Source organism: Squalius cephalus (assembly GCF_949319135.1).
Source record: "Squalius cephalus genome assembly, chromosome: 4".
NCBI classification, from domain to species: Eukaryota; Metazoa; Chordata; class Actinopteri; order Cypriniformes; family Leuciscidae; genus Squalius; species Squalius cephalus.
Window position 1 is genome coordinate 38,619,931 of NC_137125.1, and position 19,081 is coordinate 38,639,011.

At 40.3% G+C, this 19,081-nt stretch overlaps 1 protein-coding gene across 7 annotated transcripts in view; it reads left to right on the forward strand.

The window, feature by feature from the left end:
* Nucleotides 1-19,081, forward strand: part of kmt2e (lysine (K)-specific methyltransferase 2E) — a 38,019-nt gene that overhangs the window by 5,764 nt on the left and 13,174 nt on the right. For 4 of the 7 annotated variants that reach the window (XM_079870202.1, XM_079870203.1, XM_079870204.1 and 1 more), the window contains exons 2-4: nt 7,687-7,871; nt 13,173-13,284; nt 13,415-13,674. In XM_079870202.1, the coding sequence (XP_079726328.1) occupies nt 7,801-7,871; nt 13,173-13,284; nt 13,415-13,674 (443 nt within the window). In that variant the 5' untranslated portion in view covers nt 7,687-7,800. Of the gene's footprint in view, nt 1-7,686; nt 7,872-12,059; nt 12,285-13,172; nt 13,285-13,414; nt 13,675-19,081 lie in introns of those variants that run through there. The other 3 variants (XM_079870206.1, XM_079870207.1, XM_079870208.1) reach the window with 2 other exon arrangements.

Consider the following 19,081-nt stretch of genomic DNA (forward strand, 5'->3'; position numbering starts at 1 on the left):
AGCCATTATATATTGCCTTCACTTGATTTCACATCTACCTAAAAGATTGAAACGTGCAATTCCGCTCAGCATAAACAACTCTACAACAGCTGCACTCACCATCCTGTCTCATTCTTTGTCAGGTTGTCATGTCACACTCGCATCCTAGCCTCACTGCACATGGGTGACTCGGAGCTGTGTGTGTGAGAGGCCATGGGCAGTGTCTGTTTGTTCTCTGTGTTGACAGAGGGATGGAGAAGTGAAGTACCCCCCTCAGGAGAGATGGAGGTTAGAAAGGGAAAGAGAGGCAGGTGGCTTAGAAAAGTAGTCTCAGGTGACGCATCTATGATCGCATTGCGCACACTGGTACAAACACATGCCAAAACCTGACAAACAATCTCCTTTCAGAGCACATCCAGGTTGCTCGACTTGGGCGAGATCATAAACTTTAAAGATACGATTGTTTTTAAATTTATAGTCCATGTTTTATCAACTTCAGGTGTGGTTAGGCCTGTATGCTGGTAGGTAGTTCCACCGGGAGGCCTGTTCGTGCCGTAAGGTCACGTGAGGGACGTGCAGGGAGGAGCTGTGGGCTCAGGTAACATGTTTTTGTTTGCTGGCTGTAACCGAGCTCTCAACGGGCCCTCGCTACATGACAGGTGTCCCATAGAGCAGGCAGACAAGGGTGCAGTACTCATTTATAAATGTGCGAATGTTATTGTGTGGTGTTTGTGATGTAATGGTGCGAGCCAGGCATGAAATCAATCATGAAACTGTGACGACATGAAGTCTGAGTGGCCCAGACTGTCCTTTTCGCCCATGGCACTATTGCAATTGACTGATTCAGCCCCTGTACATCCGGACATATACATACACTTTGATGCTATAAAAGTGCCATTAACTAAGAGGAAGGGAATTTGTCTTGGTTTGTTTTGGGGTTTTGTGTTATGGATGTGAGTGATTCCTTACATTGTACATCTTTTGGAGGAGAGGTGTGCTATTAGTTTTCTAAAAGTGAAGTGATGCGATGGCCAAGTATGGTAACCCATACTCTGTATTTGTCCTCTTCATTTAACCCATCCAAGTTAGTGCGCACACATTAGGAGCAGTGAACACACACACTGAAAACAGTGGATACACACACCCGGAGCAGCCATTCATTGTGGCGCCCGGGGAGCGATTGGGGGGTAAGATGCCTTCCTCAAAGGCCCATGTCGTTTCCTGCAGGCATTGAGAATCAAACCCGCGACCTTCGGGTTACAAGTCCAACTCTCTAACCATTAGTTCAGAACTGCCCCTAAATGGTCAGACTTACAATTTTTCTTGACGGATAAAAAAAGAATAAGCTTGAAAATAATCTTTGACTTTGATATCCAGCCTTGAGTTGGGTTCTTTAGACTCTGGGCCAGTGTGCAACCATAGCAACATATTATAAACCACATAGCAACAACCTAGCATTGTTGTATTGAGTTTCACAAGTATCACTCCCATTTTCATCTGAAAAAGTAAAAATATAGTTTTATTTATAAATCTAAATGAAACCCTCTTTGCTAGATTGGAGATGTGCATCATTGATTTTGTTTGTCATCAGTCAACCTTATCTAATTTAAGAATATCAAGTGCCTCCTCTCTGACCATGGTGGAGGTGCACTGTGGTCAGCCACTTGGCAGACTGAAGCACAGGAGCCATTAACCTCATTAACGTTTGTTAGAGAGGTGGACATAAAATACAGGCCCGAGAGACACATCCTTGCTTTTAGTGGCCCATGTCAACAGAGTCCACCCTCAAGGGTCTATGATAGTCTGACCTCTAGACAATGTGGCTCAAGTCTTGTGCCTCTTTTATCGTCTGCCAAATCATTATTTGTCTGCACTGATGTTTAACAGTCGGTGTTAGCGATTGGTTCTTAAGTATGAAAAATTAGTAAACGCCGCTAATAACAGATTATATTAAAATATGAATTTATCTCATCTTCAACAGCAATAGCTGGCCGGTGGCCATGATTGTGCTCCGATTGTGGCGTATTTGTCTCACAGGAAGAGATGCGAACAAGGTGATACAACCTCGTACCTCATGCATCTTTATCAATGGCAGTGAGGAAAAGCTCTCGGCGTGCGTTCATGCATTTTTGAGGCACGTGGTTGTGTAAAGCTTCATTGTAGCGTAGGCTGTGATGACTCAGCCAGCGAGAATGGTGTGAAGTCACATCATCGGGGCTAGCTTTCGGATGCCTGCTCGGTTTCCATCTCTCCTCGCCGAAAATCAGACAACGCAAACCAGGAAAATGACTGTGAGAGAGAGAGAGAGAGGGAGAAATGGGGAGAGAAAGGAAAAAACGTGTTGATACTCCTACATGAGTCTGTGGGTTTCCCTGCCCGCTGCCGGAAGGAGGAGCTTCCCATACGACATTGTGTCCATACAGACAGAGGAGGAAAAACAGTTGGATTCAGCAAGCTGTTTCTGTGCCAGAATTGGTCCCTCATCGTCTTTCCTTAGAAGGATAGTTTGGGAGCCAGTGGAAATCTCAAAATCACTGGAAGAACAAGACAGAAATAATGAATATTTGACGTTTTATATTTTGTTTTGAAAGCTGCTCATCTTTTTATAGTCTCTTTAAATGGCTTCTCTTTCCTCATGACCATTTAATTGGTCTCGTATTTCGCAGCCATCTCCCCCTTTTTTCTCCCAGTCCTCCCTTCCCTTTTGAGTGTCCAGGGTTTATTTAGGAAGTGCAGAGGGGAGGGAAAGAAATCCGGGTAGGGCAGGGAGCATTAGGGTAGGGTAGCTCTCTCTCTCTCTCTCTCTCTCGCTCTCTCTCTCTCGCTCTCTCGCTCTCTCACTCACTCTTGCTCGCTGCGTTCCTTATGAGTGGCAGACAGTTTTGCTAAAGGAAATGGGAGTGTCGGAGGCAGTCTGAATGCTCTGATTTAGCCAAGAATGCTCTACTGTACTAGATTTTTCCACACCCCCATTTTGCATTTTTAAGGAGGGGGGTGACTGTTGAATGTGTGTGCGAGTGTTTGAGAGTAAAGAAAGGGTACGTCTGGGCATTCAGAGGAAGTATGTTGTGGTTAGTTATCTCTCTCTGTGTGTGTGTGTGTGTGTGTGTGTGTGTGTGTGTGTACACACTCAGAGAGGCAGTGCGCACGCGTGCATTCCTAAGCATTGACGGCAGGATTGGCTGCTGAGGCCAAGAAGAACAGACTCTGTGTGAGAAAGCTGGAAAGAGACCACCGTATGCTTTCTAAGGGAAATGGGTTTATTACACTGTACAATGTTGTCTCTCTTTCACCCTCTTCCTGTGTTTGTCACGTCTTTGAGAAGAGGACATGGTAACTTAAGCTCTCTTCAAAAGTGTAGCAAGCTGAAGCTGCCTACCTAGGGGGCATTTTAAGGCATCTGTGCCCAGTACGGAATTGTTTTTTGCAGCAGGGTCTCCAATTTGCAGCAAGCTTAAGAATTGGAGACCCTGCTGCAAAAACCAATTCCTGTAAGACGTACTGGGCACAGATGCCTTAAAATGCCCCCTAGGTAGGCAGCTTCAGCTTGCTACACTTTGAAACAGAGCTTAAATTACCATGTCCTCTTTGCAAACCCTATAATTCAGCCTGGATTTGCTAGAATAATAAAAACTTAAAATAGCATTTATTACAATTAAAATACTCTATTTGTGGGTACGTATTACACTTACAACACTGTCGCATCAACAGCTTATCAGTAATTTGTTTTTGTTTGGTTATCCTTACAGCCATGAATATTGGCTTTGTAATTTTACTGTTGACTAATTATTATTAGCCTATTTCTTATTTTACACCACAGTAGTATTAATATAGTAATCTTTCTTCATTGATTTGTTTTTATTATTGAATAAATTATTGTAATTAAAAACAATCATTTTTATTATTGGATCTATTAACAACAGCGGTGAATGTGACCTGAGGACGTTTTTTTTCCCCCCCGTTTTTTTCTGGTAAACTTAAAAAATAAAGTGTATGGTGAGTTTTTCCCTGCATCAAAAAACTATTTTGTAAATCCACATTTGTGTGTGTGTGTGTGTGCGTGTGTGTGTACTTGTAAAACTATCTTTGCGAGGACCAGTTTGAGTTTTAGACCATTAGAGTGAGGACAATGTAAACTGAGGACATTTTGTCCGGTCCTCACTTTCTGAGACCCCTTTAAAGGCCTGATTGAGGGTCAAGACTTGGTTTTAGGGATAAGGTGATAATTAGGTTAAGGGTAGGTTTAGGGTAAGGGTTCGGGTTAGGCACTTAGTTGTGATGGGTTAGGTTAGGGTAAGCGGCTAGAGATTGCATTGTCAATGAATGTCCTCATAAAGATAGATGTACAAGAATGTGTGTGTGTGTGTGTATATACAAAATAATAAAAAAATGTTATTTGTGTGCTCTGTATTTTGCCTGCACTTAAACTTTATTGAAATCAATGTAAAGTGGCGTCTCTTAGTCTCCATTTGTGTGTCATAATGCTGCCTATGTAGAGCATTCCAAATCGGTCACTTATTACGTTCCAATTCAGTCAGGATACTGCCTTAAAAGACTACACAAAAGACAGCGAGGCAGGTCTCTAGGTTTGGACCAGAGAGATTATTTACTGTGCTTTTTCAAGAGCTGTGAAACTCCATTCATTTTTCACAGCAGTCGAAACATCCGCAATATATCAGACCCACTGCGCTTGTGAAAGCGACCTGACATGGCCAAAAATGGGAGAACTGTAGGTGCCTACAGAGTAAATCACACACTAACCGACACACATCGTCAGATTCCTATTAATTAACCCCCGAAGCTGACAGCTGTCATCTCTGCAAGGCTCTGGACTGATTTATAGCCTCTCTCTAGTCTTTATGCTCCACATAAGGGCACACACGTGTCTCGCACACATCACACACAGTCTGATAGTCTGTTCTCCAACATGCCACACGAGCAGATGACAGTCTCATTGTAGTTTATTTCCAAACAGTGAGCAGAAGATGTGCCACCCTCATAGGGGAGTGTTAGTGTGTGTGTCTAAAGGGGGCATGTTAAGGCTGGTCAAGGTGTGTGTTGTGTGCGGGCATGTCAGTCCATGTTTTGTTTATTTGCAGTGATCTGGATCACAGTCCTAGTATGCAAATTCCAAAATTAACACTTGTTTAGCAATTTCCTAATGTGGGTAAATTTGATTTTTGTTAGTTAGATGTTTTAAATTGCAGATATTAAAATGGTAGTATTAAAAAAAAAAAAAATTGTATGATGCATGTGTATCATATTATGTTGATATAAATGATCTAGTAAAAAGAAAAGTGCAATCACTCACAGGTCTGTGATTTAGTTTTTCTTTAGTTAATCGTGGCTTAAAAATGCCTAACTGAAACAATTAAGTACAGATTATGAACACCTGGGCTATAGAGTCCTGAACTAAAATAAACCAATTAATTTAAAACCAATTGTGCTAATCTAAATTAGCATGACAGAGGTTGCCTATAAAGAGACATGGTGAAGGAAAAATAATATGAGTCAATTAATTGTCAACTATGCTTTTGTGTTCTCTCATATTTTTTCCCTTGAGAAACTTTACTTTTACAAAAATATTGTGAGCAAACGCAAAGTTTCCTACTCTGCGAGCAGGATTCAAACCAGGGTCTCCAGTATGGAAGACAGACATGCTAACAAGGACGCTAGTCAGTTGCTAATGCGACTCTTGAGGCCAGGGAAGTGAAGTTTCTCAGTTCTTACTAGCTTGCTATCTTAATATAGGCCTACATACACACACGCATATTACACATACACAAATACACGTGTATGTATTGATCTTCACTGAAATTAGTCCAAGTAATGGATGTCGTCTTTGAAACACAACGTTAATCTGAAGTTAAAGCTGCCTTCTGGTAGGTTTAATTTAAGCCTCAATTTAGTCCTGGTGTAGCTCTAGTCTTCCTCCAGGAAATCTGCTTATTAAACTCTGGACTAGACCAAGTCTAGGACTATTTAAACCCATGACGTAGAAAGCTGATGTCTGTTAATCTGGTTTAAAAGGCAATTTTAGTCCAGGACTAGGCCTAATCTCTGTCCGCGAAACCGCCCCACAGTGTTTTAAGGACTAGTCCCACAGGTGCATGTGCAATAGTTGGTTATGGTTCACTGAAAAAGCATGAAAAACATTGTTTCAGAAACGCTTTTCAGTAAAGTCCGATCTGATACATTTATTTGGGTTTTACACGGTTATTATCTTTATTTTATACCATAAGCATACATTGATATTCAACCCAAGCCTTCAAACTGACGTCATCCAGAGATGTTGTCACATTTTCAGATGTCGATTAAAGATTACCACAACAAACAAATATTTTCTATGTATTAACTTATTAATTGTTGCATATTAATTGTTCACCAAAAGATTGGTAATATGTGGTAAAAATGGGGTCAATTTTGATTTCATGAAGACTTTAAAATACAGTATTCTGAAAAGTGGAATTATATATATATATATATTTCTGTACATATAAATTGTATTTATCTTTTATATATTTTAGATCCTGTTGGCACAATACTACTTTACTAGTCTTCCTCCATTCTCTTTTGTTAGTAGCTGAACAGTCTCGCCAAAATCCAGGTTTCATCTGTAGACTGTATGTCCCAGCATCTGGCCCCTCCTCTAATCCCACTTATCACCACAACACACACACACACAGACACACTCTTTAATTCCTTTGTCGCCACCCTGTTTGTTGTTCCAGGAGAAGTATGCCAGTATGACACATTTAGCCCCTCTGACCAGGATTAAAACGTTACTTGCAAGGGAAGCCTCTGATTGGCTGTTGCGGCTGTCTTTTGCTGTCCATCAATGCCTCCTCCCTCCTCTATCCACAGAGCGGCATCTCTTCGTCTCGCTCTGCCCGACACATACAACGCTTAATCATTAATCTTTCCATCCGTTCTTTTGGCCTCCACCGTGTACACATTAAATCCTCTCACGAGCAGTGCCGCAACGACACATCTTTGTGTACGTTCAGGATGTGAGCATTCAATGGACGTTTATGGATGAGCGGAAAATATAAAAGCTGCCTCCATGTTGTTCTCTCTCTCTCTCTCTCTCTCTGTCTCTCTCTCTCTCTCTCTCTCTCTCTCTCTCTCTCTCTCTCTCTCTCTCTCTCTCTCTCTCTCTCTCTCTCTGATGGTGAATGTGACCAAGCATGCAACTGCGCCCCCTTGTGTCCATGCGTAGTCACTGCACCCTGTTTGTTGTTTCTACAAAGGTCGAGCTCTGTTATTGGACACGGTTTTGCCACACAATCTTCACTTCCCCCTCCCTTGTTATACAAAAGACATGTTCAAACACAGATTTTTTTTTTTTAGGAGCCAAGCAACGTCACCCAAATCATGTTGAAGCACAAACCATCAAGTTAAAGCCCTGTATTTTGATGTTTTTCCATTAGAAATGAACATATGTTAACCAGTGCCCTTGATGCCTGCAAGAATAATATTATGTCTCTGAGCCAACAATGGCCTCATGTTTGTGCTATGAATCATAGCTACTCCTTGAGAAGTATCACATCCTGTTGTTTACACTACTAACTGAAATGACCCAGAGTTCGTAATATGTACACTATTTGTGCGAAGTGTCCATTAATATGCCCCCGTCACATGTTCATTTGTCTGGAGTCTGGTTGAATGTCAAACTCTGACTGTGTTTTTCTCTCCATCTCTTTGCAGGCCTTGTGGATGCACTTAGATGTGTGCAATGAGTGCTGTGGCTGACATGCCTCAGTGTTTTGGATTGCTGTGCTCTGGACTCAGTAGGACAAGAGACTCCCAGCACAGAACGTCATGAGCATAGTCATCCCAGTAGGGGTGGACACGGCCAACACCTCGTACCTGGACATGGCTGCAGGCTCAGAGTGAGTCTCTCTCTCTCTCTCTCTCTCTCTCTCTCTCTCTCTCTCTCTCTCTCTCTCTCTCTCTCTCTCTCTCTCTCTCTCTCTCTCTCTCTCTCTCTCTCTCTCTCTCTCTCTCTCTCTCTCTCTCTCTCTCGTTTCATATTGACTCATCACTACCTTTTGTTTCATTTTGTTCTTTTTCTGGTTGCATCAGCAGAGGGAAGCGCATCTGTAGTGTGATTTTCTTTCCACCACCCGCTTCCGTTCTCTCATCTTTCTGTAACTTTCTCATCAGAAACATGCTCTTTCAGTAGAACAGAACTTATTTAGCAGTTGCCCTTCTCCAAATAATAAAAGTTGATGGAGGCCGGAGCTATTAAGGTCCAAAAATGTTATTGAGAAACCCATAAACACCATACAAGTGATCTGTAAGACCTCTGAAAGCATACAAAAGCTTTTGTGTGAGGAATGGAACGTTTAAAGAGTAATAAAAGGCTTGAAGTCAGCATGAAATGAGAATTCATCCAGAACTTCTTCAATCACTTTGTTTGCTTAAATTGCGTCCCGGCAAGCTCACGTTCATCTGCCGTCACTCATCTCAACATCCAATCAACAACTGATGAATTGAACCAAATCCCTGAATTAATTTATTTTTCTTGTGCAATAATAAAAAGTAAGAAAAGGTTTTAAAATGACAAAAGTTTAAGGCAATGCCGCTGTTTTCATTTTAGGTGTACTGTCCCTTTAAAAAAATAGGTTATACTTTATTTTAAGGTGTTAGTGTAATTATACAGTACTGAGTAATAATAAATGAACTACATGTACTCTAGGGTTAGGGTGAAGTTTAGAGTTAGTTGCATGTAATTGTACATATTATAGTAATTACTGTAAATTGAGCTTGATGTAATGTGTAACAAGGACACTGTAAAATAAACTGTTGAATTGCATTCAGAATGAGCTTTGAGTTTGGTATTTGTAGCATCAGTAAGCATGTCCTTTTATTATTTTATTTCTATATTTGGCTACCATTCATCAGCTTTGTCTGTTAGTTTCAGTGCAGGAAACACGGCTGTTAGACGTCTAGTTAGTAGACTGTGCATCACGTGGCTTATAGCAGCAGACCCTCCCCTCTGCAGCATGCACTTGAATGAACGCAGTGTGTTTCTCTTTAAATGCCGAGCTCCGTCCCGTTGCCTCGTCACTTTGTGTTGCCATGGCGCTCTCTCCTGCACTGCGCAGGGCCTGTTGTCATGGCGACCGGCTGAGTGACAGCTGGGCCCTGGAGCTTTAGCCTGCTTAAGAGGCCGTGCTGCCGCGTAGCTTTACGTCCGTCTGGGTTTTAGTCTCTTTCGGGCACATCCGTACGCCTGTCAGCATACCGCAGATTTATTCCACAAGGCTCTGACAAGCTTTAAGAAGGATCTCCACCTGCCACTTAACCAAAACAAAAAAATGAGTGGTCTTACATGGTGGTCGACGCGACGCCAGATCTCCTACGAGTGTCGCACGTCTCATACACAGCTTTTTTTTTTTCTTGTTCCTGACATTACTCCTCAGTCAGGGTCAGCCCACCCCGAGCCTGCGGCAGAGGTTGTCATGGTTACCAGGCATTGTGCATCACTGTGATGTCAACAGATAGTCCGTTAAAATGCCATTGGACCTGAAACAGCTGCTGTAATCCCTCTAAACCTCGTCCAGCTCTAGATGGACCTCTAGATGGACGCTGTGTGCTGTGAATTACCCTCACATGACACACATGTAACTTGTGTGTTTGCATGTCTGGGTACTGTATGTAATATATACGCTGTTCTATGAATTAGCCCCGCCTCCACTCACTCACACCAGCTCAGAGATCAACCTGTTGACGATCACACATTGACGTGATTGGTTATAAGGTAGTTTGTGACGTCAGAAACACCAGTGATTTCAAACCACTATTTGAGGCTGTCTTTGGTTCACTGCAGTTTTAAGGAGAAAATACTCAGTAATGGTGTTGACTTATGCATTTGCACATGGTTTGTCTTAAAGCATATTAAAAATGCCACATAGACATTAAAAGCTTGATTTTCACCACAGGGTGACCTTTAATAATTTCTTAAAAAAAAAAAAAAATTGTCTTATAAGCAGAATGTTTTCATGGCAAACAATTAATGATTGTTTAGTGATTGTCGAATATGAGGCGCACATTTTCATAAATGCAAAACTGTACCTTAAGTGACTCTCTTTTGAACCTCAATAAATGCATGTGCCGCTCAAACCAGCAGCAGATGAATCCACGAATGATCATCTAAATCAACATCTCGCAACATCAAGCTGATGTGTCAGAGGTGAATATATGCAGGTTATAAAGCGTTTTAGGTTCTTCTCATAATCTAAGCGCATGTTATCACATAACACACAACATGAAAACCAATGAAAAAACTATTTGAAGATATAATACTGTATGAACCATTTAAGTATGGTCTGAAAAATCTACAGATAGGTTTGGAAATTTGAGTCTTGAAAAGAACGTAATATTGAAATTAAAAATGTGTAGGAACCCTGCTATCTGTCGCCCCACTCTCTCTCAACAGGTGTGTGTGTGTGTGTGGATTGTGTCTATTCCATATTAAGCCGTCTCTGGAGCGGTGGGCTATGATTAGCACATGCATACCAGTTACTTTTAATTGGAGCTTCAATTACACTCCACACTCTGTCCTGTCTTTTCCGTCTTTCATGTTTTCAGCTCTTTTTCTCTCTGTGAACAGTTTTGTACAGATTTTGTTTATGTGACACAAAGTACAATACCATAGTGTGCTGTGCTGCGATGATATTTCCAGGTTAAGATTGTTGTTAGATGTTTTTATTTTTTATATTGGCATTCGACCTTGTGCCATTTAACCCCAACCCATTTTGACAGGTCATTAGCGGTGACATATACGTTTACATTTATGAAACGGCCAGACACTTTTATCCAAAGTGACTTGCATTGCAACGTTCTCGTATCAGTCCTTGCTTAACACTGAAACATTTAAGGGTTTTTATCTAAAGCTCATTTTAAAAACATTATATATAGGTTTATATATATATATATAGGTATTTTAACTTGTTACCCGCTAGGGCTGAAAATTGCGATATGCGATAACTCATTAGCCTAAATTATGCGATATGATAATGCTTAAAGTGTGTAAAATAAACTTAAATGAATTATCTTTAAAATATATTTCAAATTATATAACCTACATGCGTGTTTCACATTCTTTTTGTGACAAGAAAACATCCCTACAACTTGTAGTGCAAACAGCAGTGTTTTACTGTAGCATAAGAAGTGTTATTTTAACATCAGTGTAAACCACAGGGTTTAGGGTTTCAGGTAGCCCTACATTAAGTTTATTTAACAACAGAAACTGAATAATCAAATGTAAAAATAAACACTGCTTAGTTTTCACTGTATGAATTAAATATATACACTGATTCTTATTAAAGCTACAAAAGTTGTTTAGCCAAGAGCAGTGAGTGATTTTTCTCTTTGTCTTTTGTTCATGACCCCAGTTATAGCAAGCCATTGCGATATGCATTTCGCGATATATACATTTGCGATATTTCGATAATTTCGATATATTGTGCAGCCTTATTACCCGCCATGAAAAAAGTCAAGGAAGATGGCAACAGTATTGCATTGGGTCTGGTTAGGACACAGTGTTAATTTAGTCGACAAAGATACTGACTTTCCAAATACTTTGTTAGCTGCCATTGGATATTGAAGTTTAAGAGGAAAAAAGTCTAAAACTTTGCCACCCGGGTATCAGTTCTTTTATGGGCTCAAAATAATGTTACGGTTTAATTGTGTTTTTATGGGTAATTCGATTTTTTTTTTTTTTTTTTTTCAGTCTGTCAAACCTCCCTCTCTGTCATTGCACCTCCTCAAACACATTCTCTCTGAGAGATGCGGCTGTTTTTTAGTAAAGACACTACAGTTTATTGTCACTGATACGCAGGAAATCCCCCGGCCTGTCACCTGCCCCGCATTGATAATCTTATCGCGAAAACCACACCGTAATGCAAAGGCATCAATAAAAACCTGCTAATCATTTATCGCCTGCCTGGGAGGGCCGTTTTTTCGTAAGAGCTCTTGTTCTCATTTGACTCGTGCAGACGCACACACACACACACACACACACACACACACACACTCTTTCTCTAAAGGGTCCGCCCCTCAGCAGTTCCCACACTTTCACTTTGACAGTTAGCTGCAAGCGCCAACTGAATCAGGAAGTGTGAGTGTGAGGTAGGGACAAGACAGCACGAGGTGAATGTGAGGAGCAGGTACAGTCTCTCTCCGCTTGCAGTGAGACATGACTGGGAGATAAGTGAGAATACAACAAAAACAGGAAAGAGAAACGCATACGGACATTCACACATTTGCTTTTTACTCCGCAGGCGCTCTGATTTGTGGTAAGTTTTGGCACCGTTTTTCAGGAGATCTTCCTGTTTTATTAAGGAGTATGATACCTTTGAAGTATGTATGTGCTTGTTTTTGTGTCATCTCAAATTAAAAGCAACACATATGCTTGCTTCATGTGCAGAAAGGTAGTGATATGCAAATTACCCTGTAACCGTTGTTTATGTGAGTGCACTGGTGTCAGGTTAAGCGTCTAATATGTTTCTATACTGGTATTAAAGTGGCTACGTGACCTTGACAGTTTTTGTGGGAGAAAATCACTGTAATGTTTATATACGCGATTATAAATGTGACTAAGTTTCCATCTTTCTGTATGTGTCCTTTTTTGCGGTTTCTGCCAATAAAACTTGGCATTAAAGGCCCCTTTGCAGCCAATTTCATACGCCAAACACTCCTGCCCTTTCTGGTTTTACTCTAAATCTTCCATTCATTTCATTCGCTTTTAAAACGATGTGGAATGAAGGGCCCTTTCATTGGGCATGTTTGTGTGGAACAGATAGGGTTTGGGTTTTGTGACAGACTTAATTGTGAGATTAGAGACGCGTGATCCTGTTGTTTCACTTTCTACAAGTCGCGTCCAGCCTTTTGAGGGCATGACAGGACACACACACGTGTGTACAGATAGCAGGTCACTACTGAGGTCTATCATGTTCTGTGTTGTGCTAAAATAGGTATTGGCTGATGCAACAACAAAAAAACTGATTTGTAGGTGAATGAACTTCTCCTAGCAAGCTTTGTTCTTCCTTTCCCTTTTGTTCCACTGCCGTCAAACCTGTTTTTTTTTTTTTTTTTGTATACTTTAAAAACTCACGCCTTGTCAGGCTTGTTCCTCATTCCCGTCTCTCTTTTTTTCCCTCTGTGTGTTTGTGTATATGGAGTAGACCAGAATCTGTGGAGGCGAGCTCTGTGGTAGTTGAGAAGTCCAGCTACCCTCACCAGATTTACAGCAGCAGCTCCCACCACTCCCACGGCTACATCGGTCTGCCTTATGCCGTAAGTATCATCCCCCAACAAACACACCTTGCTGCACTTCCACGCCCTTAGAGCCTTGACCTGCTTATCTACATTCTGTGTTATCTGATCCTGCTTATGCTTAACGACTTTCTCCTGCGCTCTTCGACAGGACCATAATTATGGGGCGCGACCCCCACCCACCCCACCGGCATCCCCGCCTCCCTCGGTGCTGATCCGACCAGGAGAGGCTTTGTTTGTGCCCGCGGGCCGGCCAGGCGAGAACTTGTTCGTGCCCGGCGGGCAGGACGAGGCGTCGCGTGGCACCACGCTCAGCACCTCGGAAGACGGCAGCTACGGTGCTGACATCACACGCTGCATCTGCGGCTTCACCCATGACGATGGCTACATGATATGCTGCGACAAGTGCAGGTGGGACCACACACCTTGATGCCAATTTGACATGTCCAAACTACGTCTACTCTGTGTAATTATGAAGTTCATGGCTGTGTTTTAAAACCCAAGCCTATCTAGCTTGAAGTGTCTAAAAATGCTGTGGAAATCACTAGGTCATGACACAAGGTCTGTATGTAAAGTACTACTGTTGGGTCCTAAGCAGTTAAGAGGGCAAAGATACCACAGAGTGACAAAAATGTCCCAGATATTTTAAATGTAGGATAGATGTAATTTATATTATTTTAAATAATAATTGAATAATTTTTTTTTTTTTTTACATAATATTTGATTCTGGGTAGTAGAGAGCTGTATATGTCAGAAATAGGATAGAATGAGGACAAAATGCCCCATATGTATGGTAAAAATGTCCATGTTGCATTTCATTTGATTTAATTCATATGTACTATTAAAAGCAAAGCAGGGCAGACTAATATTTGAGAGCAGAAGCACCGGTGCCACTAAGTTCTACAGATTTGGTAGCGCTGGGGGATTTTTAATCATAAAATTGCTATTGTTTTGCCTTAAAAAGTGCAGTTACTATATTACATTTGTATATTGGAAATGAACTTGTATTAACAACAGTAACGTGCAAAAACACAATTTCAATACTCTTATTAAATATACCATTGTTGTTCTATAGTATCATACAGAACTGACCGACAGCTTCGGTGATTATAAAGGGATTTGTGTAATTCAGTCACAATTCGAAGAAAAGTTTTTGTGACTATTCCTACTTTTCCATGTTAGGGAGTGGAAATGGCTAATTAGTCGGTGTTGGTGATTTGTGGATTGAAAGCCTTCTATAACTTGTTTGTTCATTGCACAATGATTCTCCTGGTTTCCATGTCAGGGCTGTTTGATGTGATATCTATGGTTTATTAAAGAGATTTCTGTACTGAATTTGAATGCTTCTCACTAGATCTCGCAGCGATGTTATTAATACTGCAGTGAATTCAAACGTTTTCTCACTGGAACTCCCAGCGATGTGTAGCAACAGTGTCGTGGGATCGAGATCAGCCCACAAGTAAACCTGTTCTGAGCTCTCGCTGCACTCTCTATTATTGCTTTGAGCTGATAAACTGTCCGCTCAGCGCAGCTCAAACGAGTAGTGCAGTTTCGTTCCACTTTCATTTTGTTTACCATTGATGTTTCTTATATGCAACAGAAATGGCAGCTCTTATTACTTGGGCAACATGATGGTGGCACCAGTGCAATCTCAAACAAAATATAGTCGCATCGGCAGGAAAAAAGGTCACAAAATGTGACCATTTGGTCACTGTCTGGAGCCCTGCTTGAGACAAGACCTGTTATTGAAAAAATCATGCAGTACAACTGGTGGGTCCTGTACAGAGTCTAGTAATGTAGAAATGAATGAAAAACACAACAACAAAACAGTACAATAACAATATTAATACATAGCTTATTGTAAACATAAAACTTTTATTAACAAAATGAAAAAGCACAGCTGCCTCATTCTTGTGGTATACTTGTAAATTAGAAGTGACATTTACAGAATGCCTAATTAATGTTAAGGTTCCCTTTTAGCATTGGGTTTCAATCCAAAGTTTTGCCAAATAGGCGCTTGTACATTTCACTTTGAAACTAAATATTCTGCCATCGTCTTGTCAGTCAGTTCGCCTCACTCTCGTCATGTGATAAATGAACTCTGACTTCTACTGCTGATCTGTGCTGCGACTCTCTTTCGGCTCACGCTGCATTGAGCAGACGTGTCCTTTTTTTAACTGTAGTGTCTGTTCTCTAACTGAACTAAATGGCTTTAATTACTTTACCGTGGTGAGCAAGCGATGTATGCGGCTGAACACCATGTAACACCGACTATCACAGCTAGCCTAAGGCAAAGATGCCACAAAGGGACAGATATGCCCCAGGTGTAGGGTAAGAATGTATTTTAAGTTGGTAGAAAAGCTATACAATCTAACATAGTAACCAGACCCTATTTTAAAAGCATTTCAGCAAACCCTTCATCATGTAATTTTATATGTTATTTTCTTGTTTTCTAGTGTAAGCCCATTTATCGGTTCAAATAAGGGTTTCCGCCAGAACGGGTGAAGGTCTCTGCGTGTTACTGTCTTTCTTTGTGGCAAAGTAATTTAATTCCATTTAAGCTTTTATCTGACACCATTTTATATCTGACTCCATTTTATCACAACCTCAAATTTAAGTTAGATTGCCAATTGGTTATTGGTCAATTATGTAATAGTTTAGCAATACATTTGATTGTTCATATTAGGAAGCTATGTCGCTCAGAGGTCCTCACACCTTGTTTAACGTGGGTCTCACGATCACAAGCTCGCCAACTTAGGTCACTAAACAGAGGTAATTACTATATACCTGAGATCGGTCGCATTCACGCTTATACCTGAGATCGGTCGCATTCACGCTTACACAATGAAAGATACTTTGGTATAGACCCCGTGATAGCATACACTTGAAATTAAAGTAATGTTTACTTCAGTAGAGGTATGGCCACTACTACAGATTTAAGTCAACCAACTTTACTTCTCTTATAATAGCTTTGGATTGGCCATGCCGTGGTTTCCCAGGTACACTTATCTAAAGTAACTTTAAATTAAAACAGAGGTAAGACACACCCAGATTTAGGTTGGTCAGCACTTTTGCTGCCCTAAACGGAAATTCACTTCTTGTCTTTGCAAAACACGTACACTTGAATTAGTGCCAAATATTAGTCGTTACTGGTCTGATGCAAAACTTGCGGTAACATACAAATCCGTTTAATCTACTTGGGAAAACAATTTCAGAGTCAGTCGGAATAAAATCAAATGTAACATTATGTCAGGTAAATGTATCATGCCAATTTCAGAATCAGTTCAAAGATAATAAATACAAAACATCAAATGCTCTGGAATAAAGAGAGAAGATGCGAACCTGACATTATAAAATACATGATGCTTGGCCACTCTCTGCATCACGGGCTAATTTGAGCTACAATTCGCCACAAGCCTTCTTCAGCATCTCCCTAAATACTCAGACCAAGGCAGAAACCTCTTTTCAAATGTAAACATTTGCTAACAGAGTTCAGAGTTTACACCTTTGAGAGCAGGATGCCATTTGCCTGGAAGACACACCCTCCTCTGTGTGCGAGTTATCTCTAAACTCTGACACATACATACAAGAAACAGTGCTTTAAGTTTTTCAGGTACAGTAATAGTTATAGGTTTAACAGTAGTATTCAGAAACAGAAATTGAATAATGAAATGTGAGATAACAATGCATAGTCCTCACTGTATTCATTATGTATAGATTAATACAGAAGTAATTCAGTCTAAAACAGTGAGCGATTATCTCTTTTTCTCTGATTAACATTGACTACAGCAGGGATATTAGGCTGCTGTCACTTTAAGACCTAATGCACGGATCTGACACATCATAGTCGTCGTTTTGAACATCATAGACTTGTTGAAATATTTAAATTGACATGTTCAGAACCTAGTAAGCTTACTCTAGTAAGTTACTGCTTAGACAGCATTTTTGAGCATCATTTGCAGGTTGGAATGTTCAGTTTGACATGATTGATTTAATGTTTTCTTAATGAGGTAACTACAGTATTTTTCTGCATCATTGGTGTTGAATTGTTGAGTGCATGATTTGACACTTTCAGATTTTGAAATGTTCTGTTATGTTTGGCATTTAAATGGCATGTTTAGTATCATAAACATGTTGAAACATTTGATTTGACGTGTTTGATACAACCCTCAAAACATGTGAGCCGACTGCGAAACTAAAACATTTTTATAGACATGCTGTAACATTTGAATTGACATCAGGTTCAAAACCTAGTTACCTTACTGCCAAGACAGAATTTTACCTCTACCTGATTTGACCCCTACCTAGATGACATGAAGAATCACAGAGATGTTGGAATGATTGACATGTTTGGTTTCGGACATAATGTGTGTTCACTATCGGGCATGTTTGAGCATCATAGGCGTTTTAGAAAGTTTGATTTTATCGCGTATGATTCAACACTCAATATCTAGTCAGCTGATTACCTATCTATAACATTTTTGTACACCATAGACATGTTGTAACATTCAGATTGACAGATCACTGCCTGGACGGCATTTGTGAACATTGTCGGCATGTCGGAATATTCAGTTTGTCATATCTGATTCAACATGTTCAGTTCAACGTTTGATTTAAAACATTTGTTTCAATTTTGGAATGTTCAGTTTGAAATGTAACACTTTTGGAACAATTCAGACGTTCGAGTCAACATGTTTGGTTTCAGACCCAAAACCTACCAAGTTCACCACCTTGATGCCATTTTTGAGCATCATTCACTGTTCGATTCGACACTCAAAACCTAGTGAGCTGCCCACCTTAATAACACTTTTAGGCATCATAGGCACATATGACCGTTATGTTTGAATGTTTGTCTTGACAGTTTGAACAGGCCTGTGTAAAAATGTCTGTAAATACCTTATTACCTTTTGTTTTACTTCTTTGGGAATGAGACATTTGTACCAGTCGCACTGAGACATTTCAAATTATGCCAAACATGTGTAATACTGTATGATAATTATTCACATTAAACCATATACATTCTTGGGTGAATTTTGGTGATCTCCGCGTGAGATGAAGGAATGGGGGAAGAGGGAAAGATGTAGATTAGGATGATTCTGAGGTGAGACTTGGTGCACAAGAGTGAGTTCAAATGTTAATTTCCTTTGTTCTCTCAGAGAGTTGCCCTCTCTTCCAGTTTTTCCAGTCTTACACTAGCTTGATGTTGAATTTGAGTAATATATCCATAATATAATATCCCTTACAGAAATATCCTTTACAAGCAAAGTCTGTTCACTCGGCAGCCATATTTGCAACACCCCAGGCCAGCTATTTCTGGCATCCAAGACCAAATCTTATCTACTTGAACGGGGGAATCCCGTAATCTCCAAAATTGCTTGCTAAACTCACAATTAAATAACATATTTCAAATCAGCAACAAAATCTGACATGAACTCCCATAAATGTTGTTTCTTATGTGTTAAATAGTGTTAAAAAAAAAAAGCTTATTTTTCAGGCTAGACCAGCCAATGCGTATGTACAGTCCTAAGCTCGAGTTGACTGTTGTTTCTATAACAACCGGAGCTTCTAACGGCAGCTGCAGTGATGCAATGACTTTCTCCCATTCATAAGTAATATGAGTGCACCATCTTTCTATATAGAACGTCTTTTTGTCAAGTATTTATTGTAATTGGACAGTAGACTGTTTTTTATACACCGTTTAAAAAAAAAGACCACACTACAGGTAGAAAATGCTCTTGAAAATCTATTTTGGTTTTGTAGCTTTATTCTTTTGAAGCAGCATTACCTGCTTCCCGCTCTCTAAATGGTGACATTAATG